The 19,728-nt window shown below is 38.1% G+C and overlaps 1 protein-coding gene across 9 annotated transcripts in view; it reads left to right on the top strand.

Annotated features, from left to right (window-relative positions):
- The window catches only part of PPP6R3 (protein phosphatase 6 regulatory subunit 3), a 77,764-nt gene that overhangs the window by 44,216 nt on the left and 13,820 nt on the right, over window positions 1–19,728 (top strand). For 5 of the 9 annotated variants that reach the window (XM_075426358.1, XM_075426359.1, XM_075426355.1 and 2 more), the window contains 8 exons: window positions 3,576–3,662; window positions 7,349–7,446; window positions 9,575–9,629; window positions 10,347–10,477; window positions 11,672–11,790; window positions 13,141–13,294; window positions 14,673–14,779; window positions 16,567–16,717. In XM_075426358.1, coding sequence (XP_075282473.1) covers window positions 3,576–3,662; window positions 7,349–7,446; window positions 9,575–9,629; window positions 10,347–10,477; window positions 11,672–11,790; window positions 13,141–13,294; window positions 14,673–14,779; window positions 16,567–16,717 — 902 coding nt within the window. Of the gene's footprint in view, window positions 1–3,575; window positions 3,663–7,348; window positions 7,447–9,574; window positions 9,630–10,346; window positions 10,478–11,671; window positions 11,791–13,140; window positions 13,295–14,672; window positions 14,780–16,566; window positions 16,718–16,920; window positions 17,011–19,124; window positions 19,715–19,728 lie in introns of those variants that run through there. The other 4 variants (XM_075426361.1, XM_075426360.1, XM_075426363.1 and 1 more) reach the window with 3 other exon arrangements.

Here is a 19,728-nt window from a genome sequence, read left to right as displayed (position 1 = left end):
AATGCATATGAACCCTTGAATTAGTTCCTAGACTAGATTATGTGAGACATCTTTGCCTTGTTCTCCGGTACCAGAGGAGAGGAGACAAGTTGTCCAAAACAGCGAGAGCTATAGTAGTATTAAAAAGATTATAAGGCTAAAAATCAATCAAAGAAACCACATATAACCAGCAATCAATGTTAGTCTTATCTTTATTAACCATGCTCCCCACCCCGTGAGTCCTAAGGATTGTAGTATGGACTGTAGTCATGACCCAGGAGTCCCGCCTTGTTTCCAGTACTCTGGAATTACATTTTCCAATAATACTTTAACTACCTCTCTAGCCTGATTGGTGTGATGGGGAAAGGCTTCTGGCCATCTTGTAAATTTATCTGTAAGATCCAGAAGATACTTATATTGATTACATTGTGGTAATTCAGAAAAATTAATTTGCCAGCATTCTACTGGAGACTTTCCTGTATTACCTCCGCAGGTGGAGGTCTAGGTTCTAGCTTTGGATTATTTTTACAACAAATTACGCACGGCTTTACTTGAATTGCATAACTTCTCATTTTAGGTCCAATTGCGTAATCCTTTATGCTAACAGTTAAAGCTTCAACTCCTGTATGACTTCCTTCATGGATTTGCTGTAGTATTCTCATCATGGGAGCGGTTACCAAATACTGTCTGTTACTGGTGATCCACCATCCTTCAGTGTGTTTTTGATTGGTCCATGAGCATGGGTCATTCCAAATGCATATTTAGATAAATATTCACCTATTGATCCGCTGATAACTATGAGTCTTTTGTTAATGCTAGTACTTCAGTGTTTTGAGCAGAAAGCGTATTTCAAATCCAGAACTGAAAAAGAAACATTACTTGCAGCAGTGTTAGTCATCAAAGTGTAGGGATTAGGTACCACTGGATGCATGTCAATTACAATCTGATTGATAGCTCTTAAGTCTTGTCCCATGTTAGGTGGTAACGGTCCTGACTCCAGTACCTTGTCCAAAGTCACTATTGCGTATCTGGTTTTACGTTCCTCTGTGACAAAACTGCTACTGTCAATATATAATGTATGATCTAGAATTTCAAGAGGCAGGATTTAAAGAAATGGAAATTCTTATACTCGCATCGTCCTGTTCTAGCAATGTGGCTTGATACTGTACCATCCAACTAGGAGATAACCAGTGGCGTCCATGTTGTTCCAACACTGCCATCACTGCATGAGGCATATGAACAGGTTTGGTTTTTTTGACCCATGGTTAGCTTCTTGGATTAACAATACTGTTGCAGCCAATGCTCAGAGACAGGTGGCGATCCTTTACTCACTTGGTGCAATTGTTTGGAAGAATAGGCCACGTGTCTTTTTCCAATCTCCGAGAATTTGTGTTAGAACTCCCAATGCAATGTGCAGTCTTTCATGCACATATAAAGCAAAAGGCTTAGTTAAATCTGGCAGTCCCAAAATGGGGGCAATTATCAAGGCCCTTTTTGTATCATCAAATCTTTTGTGACAATCGGGAGTCCATTCCAATAGTTCATCTGATCCTTTAACTACTGTACAGAGGTTTAGCTATTAGGCCAAAATTTGGAATCCACGTGCAATGCCAACCAGCCATTCCAAGAAATCCTCTTAACTCTCTCACTGTCTTGGGAGAGGAGATTCTGAAAATGGCCTCTTTTTGATCAGGGCTCAATTGCCTTTCCCCCTGAGAAATTTCAAAACCCAGGTAAGTCACTGTTTGTCTGGGTTTTTGTTTTTTTTTGACCAGCTGGGCCTCTTTTGTGTGACACCTGATATCCTGCTAGTCCCAAAAAGTTCAACAAGCTAATGGAGGCCTTTTTTCACACTACATTTCAGTTTCAGTACCCAATAATACGTCATCCACATACTGTAAGAAAGTGACTTCTACGTTTCTTCCCTGCCATTCTTCTAGCTCTTTAGCCAATACATTATCAGAGTCAGGCTATTTTTGGATCCCTGGGCAAGCACTGTCCAGCATAGCTGCATCTTCCTTTCCGTAGTAGGGCTTTCCCATTCAAATGCAAAAAGTTCCTGGCTCCCAGGTTCCAATAGGATATAAAAGAAAGCGTCTTTCAAATTCAGAACTGGAAAATAAACATTACTTGCAGCAAGGTTAGTCAGCAAAGTGTAGGGATTAGGTGCCACTGGATACACGTCAGCTACAATCTGATGGCTAGCTCTTGAACCAGTCCATACTCTCAAGAATGAGTTTTCTTAACAGGCAAAATCAGGATATTAGATTCAGATTGACATTCTTGTAAGAGTCCGTACTGTAAAAATTTATCAGTTCATTCATACCTAGCTTCTGTTTTTGTAGGATATTGTTTTCACGTTATGGCTTAACGTTAGGTTTCAGTTCTACCTTAATAGGGTCAACTTTGACTCTTCCTGGGATTCCTGTTGACCGTACCAAAGGAATGACAGAGATTTAGAATCTCTTCTGGAATATTGAGATCCTGCTCTTTTTGTTTCTGTAACAAACATATCTGAGCCTTTCAAGCATTAATTTTTTTTTAATATGCAATTGGATTGAATTTTCAGCAAATATTATTTGAACTTGTAATTTATTTAACAAATCTCGACCTGAGAGAGGTACGGGGCACTCAGGTACATATAGAAATTCTTGTATTACAGGTTTTTTTGCACTTCATTGGTTGTAAAAATGGCCTTATTTCCTTTTTCCCATTACTCCAACAGTCGGCATGTTAAATTTACTAAAAGGTCCTTGACATGTAGTTACCACAGAATAAGTTGCTCCTGTATCCATCAAAGGGGTGTGTGGAATAATGCAATATGCTATAGTGCAGTATAAATTTTGTCATCTGTAGATTTGCTTTGTACTGCTGATCCTTCATAGAGTATGTCTTAAGGGGCAGCTGTCGCTGCTGTTACTTTAACTGTTGTCCTGGCTAAAATTACTTCTGGGGTCCTGTTCTCATTGAAGATTAGTACTTCGAAGAAGATGTTGCTTAAATAGCAGTGTCACTGAACAAACTACTCCGACTAGTTCTGTGGCATTGTCAAAAAAATCTGTCAAGGATAATACGTCAAACAGCAGTTGCTGTAGCAACAACTCCATGTTTGTTTCTGCAAGTACACATTGGTTATGAATTTCTGAAATTTAATTCTTTTGTCTTTTTGTAAATATTGTAGATACTTAAGACTGTTTCCCTTTAATTTTTATATACAGGAAAGGAAGAGGATCGCTGTATATGATCTAGTAATTTGGTGACTAGTAATTCACTTGCTGTTTGATATTTCATGCAGTACAAAGACGATACAAGTTTTGTCTCATTTTGTTTGAGGTAACTGTCAGCTGTAGGACTAGTTTTTTATGTTAAATAGTCATTCTGAAGTAGACAAAAGCTCTGCCTTTTTTGGGCTATCTAATATTCGTGTATCTGTTAATGCTACTGAAATATTTTAGGGACCGTTTAGGTGGTATAACAGTTGAGAATACAAAATTGAGTTTCTTGTTTTGATATGAAACTGAAGATTCAGCCAGATAGTGTGAGTGTACTTGAGTGACTGTCATATACTATGAAAATGACTAAATTCCTTTGTACAGGTAACTACCTGCCACATTCATTCTTCAAGTGATGATGAAATTGACTTTAAAGAAACTGGCTTCTCACAGGATTCTTCTTTGCAGCAGGTGAGTTGAATTTTTTTTTAACAGCAGAAGTTTTTTTTTTTTTACAGAAAGAACAAAACACACCAAAAACTTCTATTTCTGTCACAAATAAATACAAATCTAGAAAGTTTAAAATAAAACTTCGACCTGTGTGCATGCACACAGCTGTGTTTCGGAAACCCAGAGGTATGTTTTTTAACACAAGTCAGGATATCTTGGTGTGCATTCCAGTCTTTAGTCTTTGATCATGCTGTGTCTGCAGACATCTGCTCATGATGCCCAAGAACACATTTTGTATGCCAGCTGTCTGGCTAAATTGAACACAATTTCTGTGTTAACTTTAGTTCTTACTAGATGTAGACATTTAGAATTGTGGCTTCTAATTGTATTTTCTGGCAAGTGTGAATTGCTGTGAAAGCAAATATGGTTTCTGTTTGGTTTTGCCAGTTTTTTTTTTTTAAATGTCGACCTTTATTTTGATGAGGAAACAAGGCGGATTGGCTGTTTGTTGTTACATGCTTTTTAGTTTTTGGCAAAATATTGAACTCTGCAGCTGTCACAACAATATAAATGAAGAGCTAAGTATCTTCCTGTGACAGGTTGTATCTGGCAGGTTGAATGTTTTTAACTTTATAGACCCTTGATACCTGGCAAGTATACATAGCCAAATCTTCCTGAAGTAAATTTCCAGTGAACTCAATCGTTTATATTTACTCTATGCCTTTTACAACTCATTTGTGTTTCACAGGTAATCATATATCATTTGATTTAATTAAAAAAAAATGAGAATGTCTAGGGTATTGTCAGATCAAGCAGACTGAAGGTTTAAGTCAAAGCTGTGTCCACCAGGAAGTTTTGAATGCTTTCATAGCTGACTGATAACGATACAGTGTCTTAATATGGTTATGGTATTAAATAGTTTTATGCTGAGTGATTATGGAGAATATTGGTGCCTTTTTGATGAAGAATGGGAGCATTTCTGTAGTAGTACTGTCCTATCTGCAATATACATCTTTTTCAGTGCTTTCACTGCTGGTCACAGTGGGAGCCATGCAGTACAAGACTGCTGGTAGATCCCTTATATCAAACATATTACTTACCTGGGTTACTAGCTGCTAATGTGAGCTGAAAGATTTTGGTTACGTAGTAACTACCTAGTCTAAGACTGGCTTCGGTACGTTATGCATCTTCTACATTTTATAAAACGTCATTGTTTATCTAGCTTTGATTTGTGGGTAGTGGCTCAAGTTTTAAGAATCTGATGCATTTTTATCTAATTCAGTGATTTTGTGTATGTAAGATGCACCTGAATATAAACTTGGTAAGTTGGGTGCTATCTGTACCAACTCTAGTGAGAAGGTAAAAATCTTCAAGTATCTCTGCACTTTTCATGCATCCTCTTAGTGACTTGCTGTGCCTAGTCAATCCCAGTAGTTCCAGGTAGTTAATCTGGAGAAATGCAAATAGTCCAAAGCTGTTTATTTCAAGTTTGTCACCATTTCCTTAATTTTTTTTTCTTGTAAGCTAGTGAAATATACTTTCTAAAGTGGTCTTGTGAGAAAAGTATGATACTAGACAAGATAAATCACTGATGGAAAATGCATTGAAATTATTCAGAGCATTTTCCAGCTGCACAAATTTGTTCATAAAGGTGTCTCTAGCTTCAGTTAGAACACCCTATTCTAGACCAATAGTTAAGGGAGGATGTAGGAGGTAGACTTCCAAAATTCAAGTGGGCCCATTAGGAATTGGGTAAGGGAAGAAAATACTGAGGAACCTATTCATCTTGGGTTTATTTTTGTCAAATTTAACTTCTGCCTGTGCAGGATTATATTTTCTATGACTTCTTTCTTCTGGCATCCTAATCTAGTATGATACTGTTTTCTTCTAATGAAGGCCCTTTGTTCTAGAAGGGAAGGTTTCTCTTCTCAGAAACACTTTTTATGCAAATTTCTGAATAACACTTCAAAACTGACATCTTTGAAAAAGTGTTCCATCACCTAGTTCTGGGTTGTAAGGTTTCTTGTGCCAGCAGTATTTAATGTGTTGGCTTGCTGTGGCCCTAGAAGCTTTTACTCTGGGAAGGAATTGTTGTTCTGTTCTCCACTAGCTTAGTACCACTTTTTGTCTCTTATAAGCATACTGAAATCATATTAAGGAACAGGATAGAACTTTCTAGAGTCTCAGATGCACTAGCAGCTTATAACTGCATTTTATATACTTGCTGTAGACATTTTTGATGTAGTGATAAGATTTTCATTCGTTTCACAACTAGCTGATGTCATAAACCTCATGTTAATTTTCTGTTTATCCTGATGAGTGGTGTTCTTAATGATTACACTTTTTGTAAATCAGAACAAGTCTGTTTAACCTCTTGGAGTTTTTGCTTCCCGTGGAGATAATTCAGTAGTGTCTTTCAGTCACATGCGCTTTTTAATATCCGTATTATTGAAAACACTTTCCAGGAAAGAAGAGCCCAGTAACCTAGTATAAAGCACAGTAATTGCTTTATAGGGAGGTCAGTTGGTAATTGATTGTCTACCTGTGTAATGTTGATATACTAATTGTGTATCAAATCCTGAAGTTTTTCAGAACTATCAGATTTAAAATTTAGGATTAAAATATAAGGGAGTTCTTGCTTTGGCCTGGCTTAGTGTCGTGACCCTAGCAGTCATAAGGGTTTTTCGGACCCAATCCTAGCTCCAGTGGTGTCTTGCTATATACTTCATCCTTCTGTATCTCCTTTCTTTTTCCTCCAGTTTTCATAGTGCCTTAATCCAAACTTGCTTTTTTGACCATTCTCTGGTTTTCTTTCCATATTCACTTTGTTCAGCTTTACCACCCTCTTCAAAAGTTTTTTCTGTATGCTGTGCCCCTCTAGCTACCTGAGCAAGAAACAGAGAGATGATGTGACAGCTAGATTTCCTACAATTTCTTAGCATTGGATGACTTTACACATGGAAATAATGCTATTAAAAATCCCTAGAGAATGTGTGATAACTTAATTATAGTCCTCGGAAGTAAGGGACAAAAACTGCTGTCATGGATGGGAGAAAATGTACGTGTGTACCTTAATGGGTATATACCCATCTGCTGGCAGTTGATGCTAACATCTTTATATATAAAGAAAGAAAAAAAATAGTAAAGTTCGAGTCAGTGATGCTGCATTGGAATGTAAAATGTTAATTTCCTTCTAGATGTCAAATAGATGCTGCTGGTATGTGTGCCCAAGCCTGGTATTTCTAGTGATAACTACATGATAAATATGCAACTGTGCTTTAGTATCTATGCATAATGTATTTCTCTGATTCTTACCATTGATAACTTCATGTAAATTTCAACAAAGACAGCTTTTTCTTTTATCTGTGTTGTTTCACTGTTATACTGTGTTGTTTATACTGTCACAGTTATGCTGTGTTGTTTCGCTGTTTTTGGGGTGCATTTGGAAAGGTGCTGATTAATGTGGTTAAACTAGAGATTTAACTTTCTTATTGAGAGCTGCTATTAGACTGGCTTTCAAGTCAGTAAATGTAAGTAGGTATGTAGTCAGTGTTACCATCTAAAATACAAAGGTTAAGTCAAATCCTTTTACTGTCCTTTATGTTTAGATTAGAGAGACTTTTGTTTCTTTGGAGCAAAATGGGCAAATAGGATTTAGAGTATTATTAGAATCATTATATCACTGTCGTTGGTCCTGGGGTTGCCAGGCCTTTTCTGATTATCAGATGCAACAAATGACGTCCAATTTTATTGACCAGTTTGGCTTCAACGATGAGAAGTTTGCTGATCAAGATGACATCGGCAAGTGAGTATAACGTTATACTAGCTTTGACTATAGTCTCGGGAGTTTCCTTTTTTTATTGTGTATTTGGCTGTGCTTTTGCTGATGATAAATACAGGCCTTTACTGATGTGAGGCAGTTGCCAGTCAGCCCTGTCTGTTTGTACCATCTGTGTGCATTGATAGACGCTTCCCGGAACATCGTACAGAGGAAAGCAATGACTTATCTTCCATACCTAGTGTCCTGGTTGTGCCAACATGAGAATCCAGTACTTGTGAATAATTAACTAAACTATAACTCTGCTTTTGAAAGCTGTGTCTGGCCAATGACGTGACATTGTTGGGGGCACTTTCACTTTCTCTGTGCCTCAAAGTGTTTTTTGTTGGTGGTTTGGTTTTTTTTCCCCTGCTGAATCTATGTGCCAGTCCAGACGAATAGCTCTACTTTTAAGTTTTCCTGGAAAAGATTACAGGAACATACTTTTTGCAGGGGAAGGAAAGGCATCATAAATCTAAAATCTACCTTTGTTTTCAAGGTCAAGGCAGTTAAGACTCATTTTCTACAAATAGGGTGAGTGATGAGGAAATGAGAACAATATTGGCCAGGGTAAGAAAAGAAAAACCACAAAAAAAACTAAAACACAACAAAAACACCCCACATACAACTGAAGAAAGAGATCAGTTTTTAAGTAAACTGATGCCATAATGGGAAGGGGAAATAATGGGTGTTCTTGCTGAAAATAGAGTTGGATCTTGATTTTTGTAAGAATTCATGGCTTGGAATTCAAGAACATGCAGATAAGAGTATAAAGTGTCACTTTAAGATGGTTTCTAGAAGGGTAAAATACAATAAAATGTTTAAGTGCTGTTCTGTAGGATGTGTTTAGTAAGTGATGGTTGACTGAAGCTTGGATGTGCCCTCTAAGAAACATTGCTGCCTTTTTACATCACATAATCTGCTGAGATTATAGATTAAGATATGATCGGAGTGGAAGCAACTCAAGATACTCTTTAACTTTGTTAGAAACAAGTGGATTTTGGCAAGGAGTTAAAATTCCCTAAGATCATGCCTTTGGTAGCGTATGGTCGTGGTGGAAAGATGATGACTGCTTGTGTAAGCAAATCTCTTCAGATTTGTGATAGGTATACTGATGATGTACTCATCAGGTGAATTAAACTGTTGGTAAAGGTACTTTAAAATTACCTCTTGTGCAAGAATCAATTACAGTTTAAATTACCTTCTTAGTATTGTACAGTAATCCAGATGGTAACTTGCACAATAATTCAGTCACAATTAACACTTATCTTCCTTCAGACCACTTACCTTGTTCTCTAATTTGTAGTGCAGTGAGGGTTAGAGCAAGAGTAGTACTTGCTCTGCTGAATGCACTGCTATTTGTGGCTAGAGGAAGACGATAGTAACTCTTCTGAAAGTATGGTAGTATTTCCCATCTTCTCTTCTGTTTCTTTTCGCTTCCCTTAATGATTTAGTTTGCCTAATGCTATTTGTAGTTGAAGACATGTTTGTAATTACTTTAGTGAAACTGCTCGATAGCTTAATATGTGAAGATCTTTAAAGCCTAATATTTAGTGTTCAGTTTGGAAAAAACCTTCAGTGATTGGTTAAAAAAGAAAGATTCTTATTTTCTTTAGGAAACAGAAATTCATATTACATTTTTCACTTTCTTTTTTCTTGTTGAGAAGGTCCTGCTGTAGATTGTTGAAACGATTTAGAAGGTATAAGAACTGTCAATACAGATCTTTGCAGGATTTTGGGCGATATCACGGTAGACCATAGTCAAGTCAGGCATTCTTTAAGCCTACTTTTTTCCGAGTTCGTAACAGTACAGTATTTGAGATTTGCGCGTATCATTTCATTGATGCTTTCTTCGGCTTGTTGTATCTTCATAGCTAACTATAGGGTAGAGACAACGTAGGTTTGCGTTTTTGTTTAAAACATCTCACAGTTAGAAAAATCACATGAACGCCAGGCCTCGTCAATGTGGAATTTGACTGTTTTATGTTGGAAACTACTTTGTCTGTAGGGATAGTTTTAGATGATTGGAAAGCGAGAAACATAAGAGCAGTGAGATGTCTTCATGTCATAATACAACATCTTGTTTTATTGCATACATCTGCTTTTTTTTTTGTAGTGTTTCTTTTGATCGGGTCTCCGACATCAACTTTACCCTCAATACAAATGAAAGTGTAAGTATGTGTTCCTGTACTGTCAGAAAAATTACTGCCTTCAGTGTGACCTCAGAGTTTTCGTGGTGGTTGTTAGATTTACTCCTTTGATATGTAATCTTTGGAAAATAACTACCCAGCCCTGTTCCTGTGTCATAAGATTTTCTAATTGGAAGACACTACTGTTCTTTGTGATCAGTATTAAACAAAATTGCTTCTAATTTGTATGGCCAAGTTCAAGAATAGGCTTGGATCTGGTTTGTGTGTATTGCACACTTGTGTGTTATGGGTAGAAGCTCCTTAAGTCTTGCACTGATATTTTGGTGACAGGAAAGTAAAGACAGAGACTTTAACTCTAGATAGTATTTGTCACTTGAGCTGAAATGAACCACATTACAGAAAATAAAGATGAAATACTTGGTTGTCTGGTTATATGAGAAGCTCTCTAATGTCATTCTTCCATCACGTTTAAGAACGGCATGCAAACTGCTAGCTGTTGTTTGACAGTCCATTCAGCTTGTTAGTAGCTAAGTAAAGCAAGCACCACTGAATATTTTCTTGACAAGCTTTAAATTGTTAAGACATTCTGGTTTTCTGCTGCTTTTAGAGAAATGGATGGTCTTTTTCCCCACTGGTTTAAGATTGTCTTCAGAATAGTCATATATTTCCATGACTGTTTACCAATCTAAGTAGAATGATTAATAATAAATACAGATTTTGTCGTTTTGCTGTATTTAGGGCAATATAGCTTTATTTGAGGCATGCTGCAAGGAGCGGATACAGCAGTTTGATGATGGTGGCTCTGATGAAGAAGACATCTGGGAAGAAAAACATATTGCATTTACACCAGAATCCCAGAGGCGTTCCAGGTAAGAAACGTGTTTTTCATCCAAATAGTAGTAGAGTGAGCACTCAATACTGAGCATGTCTTTTGGTTCAGGCTGACTGTGAGCACAGGCTGTCCAGCATAACTAGCTATCTGCATTCTGTGGAGGAATGAGAGGGATGGCTTCAGTGTTTGTCTTCCAGCTGTAATTTGCAGAAGATGGCAACAGCTGCACTACCTACTCAGCTCTTCTTGCACTTCAGCTTTTCTAGCTTGTGTTTTTTTTCCTGCTGCTTATCTTTCCCTCTGCTTTTCAACTTGCTCAGCCATTCTTGTCTTGGACAAGGCAGTCCAGCCTCACACTTGCGTAGCCCTTGCTGTTCTCTCTACAGTAGCAGTGTGGCTGTGGACAAAACTGCATAGGAAGCTGCACTGAAGGGAAGAAGCATCTGGATCCCAAAACTCTCAGGGCTGTGCAGCCTTCCATTACATGTACTGAATTTTGTCCCAGGGTAGTCTTGGCTTTTCTGACCTTTTTGTGACTTCAGTCACAAACCTGATCTCTTCTTCCCTTGCAGCCTTCGGAATGCATGTTGCTAATACCTTCTGTACAACATCAATTATTTTGATGGTGTTGTGGTTACTTAATGTGATATGTTTCTGGGACATCCTTACCTTCTCACATTACCTTGCTTTTTGTGCTAGTTGTGCTCACTGGGAAAGGAGAGATGCCCATAGGGTTTAATGTATGTATGTAGTTAAAGAGGACGGACTGGAATACAGTTGGGGAGATTTTAAAATAGATTTGTTGTTTGATTTTTAAAATCAAGGTAAATCTTGTTAGATTGGTATTGGAGAGCTTTGTATTTCAGCACCTCTGTTTAGTGAGAAGAGACCAAATAGACCAACAATCTCTGTATGCAGATCTGATTACTTTACTTGCCTTTTTTGCTCCCTTTTGCATGGCAGGAGGAAAATCAGTCTTTGTCTTTTACTTGCAAATAAGGGGGGAAGATAGCTTCTTTACATGATCAAGTGAAAAACCTTAAACCTTGCTTTTTGAGAGAGAAATGAAGGGAATACTAAAGGGAATACTAACAGCTAACAAATTGCACCTCAGTAAGTCTATCGGGAATTACAGCTGTTGTAATTCTCTTTAGCCTTAAACTCTCCAGTATTTTATTGTGCCTAGGGTCTGGTACTGAACACAAAGTGAACTATCTCTTTGTATTTTAAGTTCGGGCAGTACGGACAGTGAAGAAAGTACAGATTCTGAAGAGGAGGATGGAACAAAACAAGACTTGTTTGAATCGCACACCAATCCAGAGGACAAAATGGAAGTAGACTTAAGTGAACGTATGTAGTTTTTTCTCCCAGCTGCTTTGAGTTAAAGGAAAGTGTTAGATCTAGCAATCTTATTTTGTAGGAGTTTTCCTTGTTTACAGTTTTTATTCCAACTATCTTAAAGTAGTCTTTCCCACTGTAAAGACCGCTTGCAACAGAGCGTGCAGATGTTGAGAAGTTTGAATTCCTCACATGTCTTGAGTCAAGTTACTTAGTCTCTCTAAAATTCATATTTCTACTCTTCAAGAGGGGAAAAAAAAGGAGGAGGAATCAGAAGGGGAAGGATGAAATGTAATCATTTATACATCTTGAATGCCTGCAAAACTAGTAGGTTGTTAATCTCCAAACCTAAAATACAGTTATTTTTACTGGAAGCCTTTCAGACCAACTTCTCATCTAACCATGCTGCCTTTCAAAAGACTTACTACAGAAGCCAATTGAATTTGCATTGGTCTGGTGTCATGCGTGAATGAAAGACGCACATCAGTAGACTCTGGTGTGGAAACTTCACGTTCAAGTTGCAGTAGACTAAACTGGCAATGTCTGTAGGTAAAGGCCCTGTGTTTATCTAGACTGTAAGGTATTAAAATAGAGGCAAAAGTTAAGGGTTTTCTTTTCTTTTGTCAGACTGGTGTCACTGGCATCTGTGTGTCAAACAAGTTTTGATCCATGTGGGTCTCTTCCCATATCTGCCTGGGCTGGAATTTCTAATTGCTAGTCAGAGCTTCCTTTTCAGCCTGTTTTTTTGTATGTAAGTGTTAATGAAAAACAGTTTCCCTTGGGTAGGTGAAGTATTTTGGATTAACCTATCCTAAATTAGATGCTGTTAAGTCGCAGTTGCTCCAAAATTCAAAATCCCAATAAATATTAAGTTGTAAAAAGCCTTAAACTTTTCTGAATTTTAGCAGTGGTGTTAGTGCATGAGATACTTAGAGACTGCCAATACCTAAGTTGACATGCTCGTTTTCTTTGTTCAGGAAAATGTGCATAGGAAACTGAAAATGGATGAAAACTCCTAGAATTTCTTTTTATTATTATTATAGAAATCAGTTTTGAAAAATAACAAGTGTTGATGTTAGTTTAAAGAATTAGAATGGGATTATACTTGTGATCTAGTATGGTTTATTGTTTTCATTCTTAGTGTTTTTAAAATTCTGCCTTACTAGCAGAATTTTGCTGTTAGGGAATGCATTCATTTTTTAACAGTGTGTAGGGCATTTTTCTGCATGTGCTTTAAAGTCTAGTTATGAATATTGCTGCTCTTTTTGGAATGTACATACAGAGAATCAGTGTGTTAGGCATGTGTGCACTCATGTTCTTTACTTAAATTTGTTCATAATGAATTTGTTGATGGCTTTTCAGCACCAAACTGGTCAGCTAACTTTGATGTACCCATGGAGACTGCACATGGTGTAAATCTGGATTCTGTGGGATCTGATGTGTGGAGTACAGAAGAACCTATGCCAGCAAAAGAAACTGGCTGGGCTTCCTTTTCAGAGTTCACATCCTCTTTGAGGTAAGAATGTTAGTGACTGAGGGCAAGTTCTTCACTACTAAATGTAATGGCAGCTGCCGTTTGGTTTCCTTCGGGTGTCCATCTCTACCAAAGCCTGTGTTGCCAGTGTTCTGGTGGAATACAAGGTGTGTAGTGTCCAAAGGGCCCATGTGTTATAACAATATGTCTTTGTATGGGTATACATCATAGCAGGCTTTTGTAGGATGGGTGGATCCTAGTGTGTCATTGTTTTAGAGGGGTTTTAAAGAATATTTGGGTCTAGAATTCGGGCTGTGATTTTTTTTTTTTAATATTTATTTTTTAGCGTAGACTGAACCCAGTGAAGGGTTGAATGTGAACTGTTGAATGTAAAGGTCATAAAATGTATATGATGATTCTGTTTTATGGATATTATAAAACAAGTAGGTTTGAGGGGGTCTGGTTTTGGTTTTGTGTGGTTTGAGTGTTTGGTTTTGTTGTGTGTTTTTTTTGTTTTTCCGAAAACTTGCATGGTTATGCAGCTGTGATATCTAGGTTAGGCAGCTGTATGCTATTTGGAGGATGCCTGAGATACACTTGCCTTTCTTGGCTTGAACTCTACATAAATGAAAAGTATAACTGAAGCCCTTTGTGTAAGTACGTAATCATATAGATGTGAATTTTGAGTTGCCAAATACGAGCAGTCAAGAACTGATTCATTCTCCAATCAGAAGACTTCTTTTTATACACCTGGCTCTCAGTTGTCTATCTGGGCTTTAAAAAGATTGGCTATAGAAATATGATTTTTCCAACATAAAGAGTGTATTGTTTCATGATCAAGGCAGGTAAGTTGATAACAGAACTATGGGTTTAGAAAATGAAGACATAGAGTTGCCACATTAGTGGATAGAAAAGATGTTAATTCTATAAATAGTGAGAAGTGCTTCAAGTGGCCAAAGCTTGTCCTTTAGAATGAACAACTTGTCGCTATACTGCATATACAATTAAGTAGTAAGATCGCCTCAGTAGTGGGTGATCAGGACTGTGTGCAGTCTTGGCAGAGAAACATCTTTCAAGTTGCAAAGAGTACGTTTAGAAAGTCAGTTTAAAATGTTGGTAACACTACAAGGAGCCAGTGATACTTGTATGCCTTACATACCAGCACCTTGTCCACTACTACTTGTCATCAAACTGAACAAAACCACTACCAAACATATACTCAGCTCGATTGTGGTAGATTTTGCCTTAGGAAACTTCTGTTTAGCATGTCTTCCTAAGGCTCCTACAAACCTGCTGTCATTCAGTTTTGGTAGAGTTCTAAGCCTTGTAGCTTTGATATAAAACTAAAAATACTGTTTTAAGAACATTTCGTTCTGCCGTTCAGATATGTTTCTAAAGGTTTTTTACTTTGTATTTGAAGCTCAAAAGATTCCTTAAGAAGTAATTCTCCTGTGGAAATGGAAACAAACACAGACCCAATTGATCCCTTGAGTGTAAATGTAACTGCTCTTGCAACACAGCTAGAGAGTAAGTACACTGCATTCAGAAACAGATTTTCAGAGTTGTACCCAAGAAAGATCTACCTGAACTTTAAAATTTAGGTTTCCAGAGATCTCTCATCTGGCTCTGCTGCTGTTTGGCCAAGTAATGAAAATGACTTGTCAAAGAATTTCTGAACTATTTATAATAGTTTCTTACTTGAAACAGGAGCCGGTTTACTGTTACCTCTAAAAAGCCTGCACATCATGAACAGAAAAGCATTACGAAGAAGCTAAGTGTGTTCTGTTAGAGAATCCTCACCTGTGTCAGCACTTAGTTAGCTAAGTTGATGCCTGTGAAGTCATAGCCTTTAGTCTCTTCTTATGTGGCGATAGGCCAGTAGCCTTAACATGTTCAAATATCCCCTTCCTGCTCATTCAAAAAAAAAAAAACAAAACAAACAACTTTAAAACCGCATGAAGTTCAACAAGGCCAAGTGCAAGGTCCTGCACGTGGGTCGGGGCAATCCCAAACACAAGTACAGGCTGGGCAGAGAGTGGCTCGAGAGCAGCCCTCAGGAGAAGGACTTGGGGATACTGGTGGATGAGAAGCTCAATATGAGCCAGCAGTGTGCGCTTGCAGCCCAGAAAGCCAACCGTATCCTGGGCTGTGTCAAGAGAAGCATGGCCAGCAGGTCGAGGGAGGTGATTCTGCCCCTTTACTCCGCTCTCGTGAGACCCCACCTGGAGTACTGTGTCCAGCTCTGGAGCCCCCAGCATAAGAAGGACATGGATATGTTGGAGCGGGTCCAGAGAAGGGCCACAAAAATAGTCAGAGGGAAGGAACACCTCTGCTATGAGGACGGGCTGAGGGAGTTGGGGCTGTCCAGCCTGGAGAAGAGAAGGCTCCGGGGTGACCTTAGATCAGCCTTCCAGTACCTGAAGGGAGCCTACAGGAAGGATGGAGATAGACTTTTCACAAGGGTGTGTAGTGATAGGAGAAGGGGGAATGGCTGTAAACTAATAGAGGGCAGATTGAGATTAGTTATTGGGAAGAAATTCTTCACCATGGGGGTGGTTGAAACACTGGAACAAGTTGCCCAGAGAAGCTGTGGCTGCCCCCTCCCTGGAATTGTTCAAGGCCAGGTTGGATGGGGCTTTGAGCAACCTGGTCTAGTGGAAGATGTCCCTGCTCATGGCAGGGGGGTTGGAACCAGATGATTTTTAAGGTCCTCTGCAACCCTTCCCATTCTATGATTCTTTTCCAAGTTCCCTTCACTGTGCACATGCTAATTCGTTCTACATTTATGAAATGGTTAAAAGCCAAACATGCTAGTTAGCTTTTTGTATAAATCATTAACAGACAGAACAAAAAGTGCAGATGAGAAGTCCAGGGAGAGGAGACTTCCCAAAGGCTTGTCTGTACTTGGAAGCTTACTGTCAAATTTGTAACTGTCGTAACTGACAAATTTGTGAATGTGTGGGCTTGTGTAATGAATTTAAATGTACAGAAAAATACCACTATAATCCTATTAGAGTCTTGTTCAGGCAGACCTGTTGCAGTAAGCGTTGTCAATCTAAATCACTAAGTGGTGTGCAAAATGAAAAAAAACCCAAACAGGTACAGAATGTGACTTTTCCTTAAGCTATTTGTAAGAAATACTTATACTCTATGTATGTGTATAGTGGAGGTTGCAGATAAGTGACTTTCTCCGTAAGGAAGAATTTAAGTAGTATACAAAACTGCAAAAATACCGTTCTGGTTGTATTGGCTTGTATACTTAGTCATGAAGTAAACATAACCAGCCGTGTACTAAATTACTTCTATATATCTAGCCCCAGGAAGTGTTGCTATGGAGGCCAGCTCAGATGGAGAGGATGATGTAGAAAATGCAGACAAGGTAACTGAAACAGTAATGAACGGCAGCATAAAGGAGACACTGAGCCTTACTGTAGATGCTAAAACTGAAACAGCTGTTTTCAAAAGGTGAGAATACCTATTTATTGTCTTTCCGTCCTTGTAAAGTAAGCACTGTTGATGGAACACTGTGTGTCATCAAAAAGAGTTCTTTGCAAGTGGTAAATCCTGAGGCTCTAACTAGAAACATTCCCCCAAAGTAATTGTTTTAAAATTTTACTTCCAGCTAGTTACTATAACATATGACTGACTTTATCAAACCTTAATTTCAGTGGAAGATTAGTAGTAGAAGATTGAGTTAATGACTCTTGACCCTGGTGCCTATTACTATGCATTTTTTCAGGTACAGTTATTCTTTTAACATAGCTTTGATGTGCAATTAACTAAGCTTCTTAAATTTTGCACAGAATTGTTAGATTTGGATTGGAATTCCATGCCTCTCATCCAGGAGGATGGAGGACAGAAGTTGGAAGGCCAGCCAGGCAGTGCTCTTGAGAGTAACTCATCAGACATTTGAGATCATCACTGATGGTGTCAAATGTGCTCTAGACTACAGGTGGCACATTGTTCTTCTGGTTATTGTAGAGTTCTAACTCCTCAATTTTGGTATCTTCTAATACAAAGTGTTTGATTCGGGATTAACTGTCTTACAATATGGTTATATTCCATATTCCATATTACATATATCAACATTGTGGTCCTTTTATGGGAAAGCACATTTATTTCGTCTACTTGAAATCTACCCTACTAAGATCTTGTGATCTTAGATTCATTGATCAAGTGGTTTTTATTTAATATCAAATCCTTATGTAGGGAAACAGAGGCTACAAACAGTTCGACCTGCAAAAATATTTTTGCCTTTATTAATTGAAGCTGGTGTGTCACCGCCTTCCCCCTTTCCTCTGCTGATCTTGACAAATTGGAACATATTCCTAGCATTTTAGCATGCAACCCTCTTCTTATTCTTTTAGAATAATTTCCTAGTATCTGTCCCTATTCTAGCTTTAAATACTGAAAACAGATTGTTTTGGAAGTTGCTTAAAATACCAGTCCATTTCAGTAGACTTCCCAGTGTTAGTCCTTACATTACCCTTCTTTTAAATCATTTCCCTTGGTTCGTTAGAGGCAGTAGATAAGTGCTATTCATTTTGGATGGTTCAGAAATTGAAACTTAACAGCTTTCAGTCATTCTTGCTTCCATCATTTTGATTACTGAAGCAATAAATAACTGCTCTAATCTCATATGGCACCCGACTTAACTTCTGATGTTTTTCAGTATGGAGGAGGGAGCATTTATGGCTGCACAGTGCTTATAAATTGAATGATGGTGTTAGATGAATTGAACCAAAGCAGTTTAGAGGAGGATTGTAACTGAGTGCAGACTGATGTGGCGTGGAATCATAGTGCTTTTGTGACTTCATAAGTGATGAATCTGCTCTCCAGTTTATTCTGTATTTTGGGGAACACTTTTATATGGTTTGCACTCCTGTTGTGTTAGATGTTTACAGTTGGATTTACTTATCCATGGTGGGTTTATATTTCTCCTTAAACTGCTTTAGTTCACCACACTTTATCTTCTGATACTGGTGCAGAAACTAACATGAGGAAGCAGTATGTGATGACAGTGCCTTCATGGAATTATCTGTTTGAGCTGTGGAATAAGCACTTTAGTTCTTATAGTTAAAAGGACACAGAGGTACAAAGGGAGGCAATATCATAGGATATTGCACCATAGGTGGGCCAGCCTTTTGTGGGAAAGGGAGCCCAGATGAGTTTATCTAGCACTCTGTCCAATCGCATCTTGAAAAACTCTAGCCGTGGGGACTCTAGGATCTTGATTTGGAAAGGGGAGATTAAGGAAATGTAGAAGGCGGCTGAAAGATGAGGTCTCAAATATGGAGACCGTTCTATTCTGATAGAGGTACATGGCCTTAGCCACATGAGCATAGACTCAGTATTTCTTTAAACTGACTTTTAAATATGCCAAAACAACAAGTGGGAGAGGAAAAGCAGTGTTTCGTTTGGAATAAATATGTAAAACAATGCTTAAAAAAAAAAGTCTAGGTTAAAGGACAATTAGAATAGTGAGAGAGGAGATTCTGCTCTGGCCTGTGTACCTGGCAAAGTGGATGCTTCTAGACCTAAGTTTTATGTAGGTTTCTGCCAACAGAAAATTAAAGGTGTTGCAGTCAGTGTTGAGGGGAGGAGCATCATAAGCAGAAGTTAGGTTGTGGAAAGTTGCAAAGGACAAAAATGTGGTGTCTGAACTTAGTTCGAAATGGAGAATGAGAAGGGAAGAATGATAGCAGAGACTACCCCTTTTTCTAAAAAAAAAAAAAAAAAAGAGACCAATTCTGATGGTGAAGGTGACAAGTATTTTATTTGAACAAATACAAAGAGTATACAAAGGGAAAATGAGATGGGGAAAACTGGATCTTGATGAGAGATTGCTATGCAAAAGATGATATTTTTACAGGCTCTGCAGATAGAGGCATGGGAAGAAAGAGAAGGATTCATTGAAATTTAAAGGATCCATTGAAAGGAGAACTGTAAGAATAGGAAGAAAAGTCAGCAGAGGAGAGTGGCTTTAAAATGTTCCTGACTTGTTGCATAAATAGATTGATGCCACAGAGGTATAAGATTGATGTTTGTGTCTACTTCAGAGCCACCTTATAACTATCTCTTGCAGGTATATGGTCAAATTTGTGTTTTAGTGCACTCATAATGGTGTGGCTGAGGTGGGAGAGGGTGGAATAGAGGCAGAAAAGCTTTGATTTAGAGGCAAAACACAAATATTTGTTTGCTAATGACTTTTGAGGCTGCCTAGTTACATGGTCATGTTTTATGTAATCTGAGCATACTGCTTTTTTGCTGAACTGTTTGGTTTTTGTCTCTGAAAGGAAGTTCATTAGATTGGGTTGCGGTCTTAGTACCGTATAACCCGTACATCATATTTCACTGTGGAGTTATTTAGGAAGTTTATTAAAGACGGTGATAAGTTAATAATTCTGCTGATATATTTCATAGACAGACTTTAGTAATGCCAGTTTCTGAGGGAATCTTGAATTTCTTTCATACTT

Source organism: Opisthocomus hoazin, chromosome 7 (genome assembly GCF_030867145.1).
Source record: "Opisthocomus hoazin isolate bOpiHoa1 chromosome 7, bOpiHoa1.hap1, whole genome shotgun sequence".
In the NCBI taxonomy this organism is placed as follows: Eukaryota; Metazoa; Chordata; class Aves; order Opisthocomiformes; family Opisthocomidae; genus Opisthocomus; species Opisthocomus hoazin.
The sequence above is the reverse complement of the archived record's forward strand: the minus strand, read 5'-3'. Positions and strand labels throughout refer to the sequence as shown.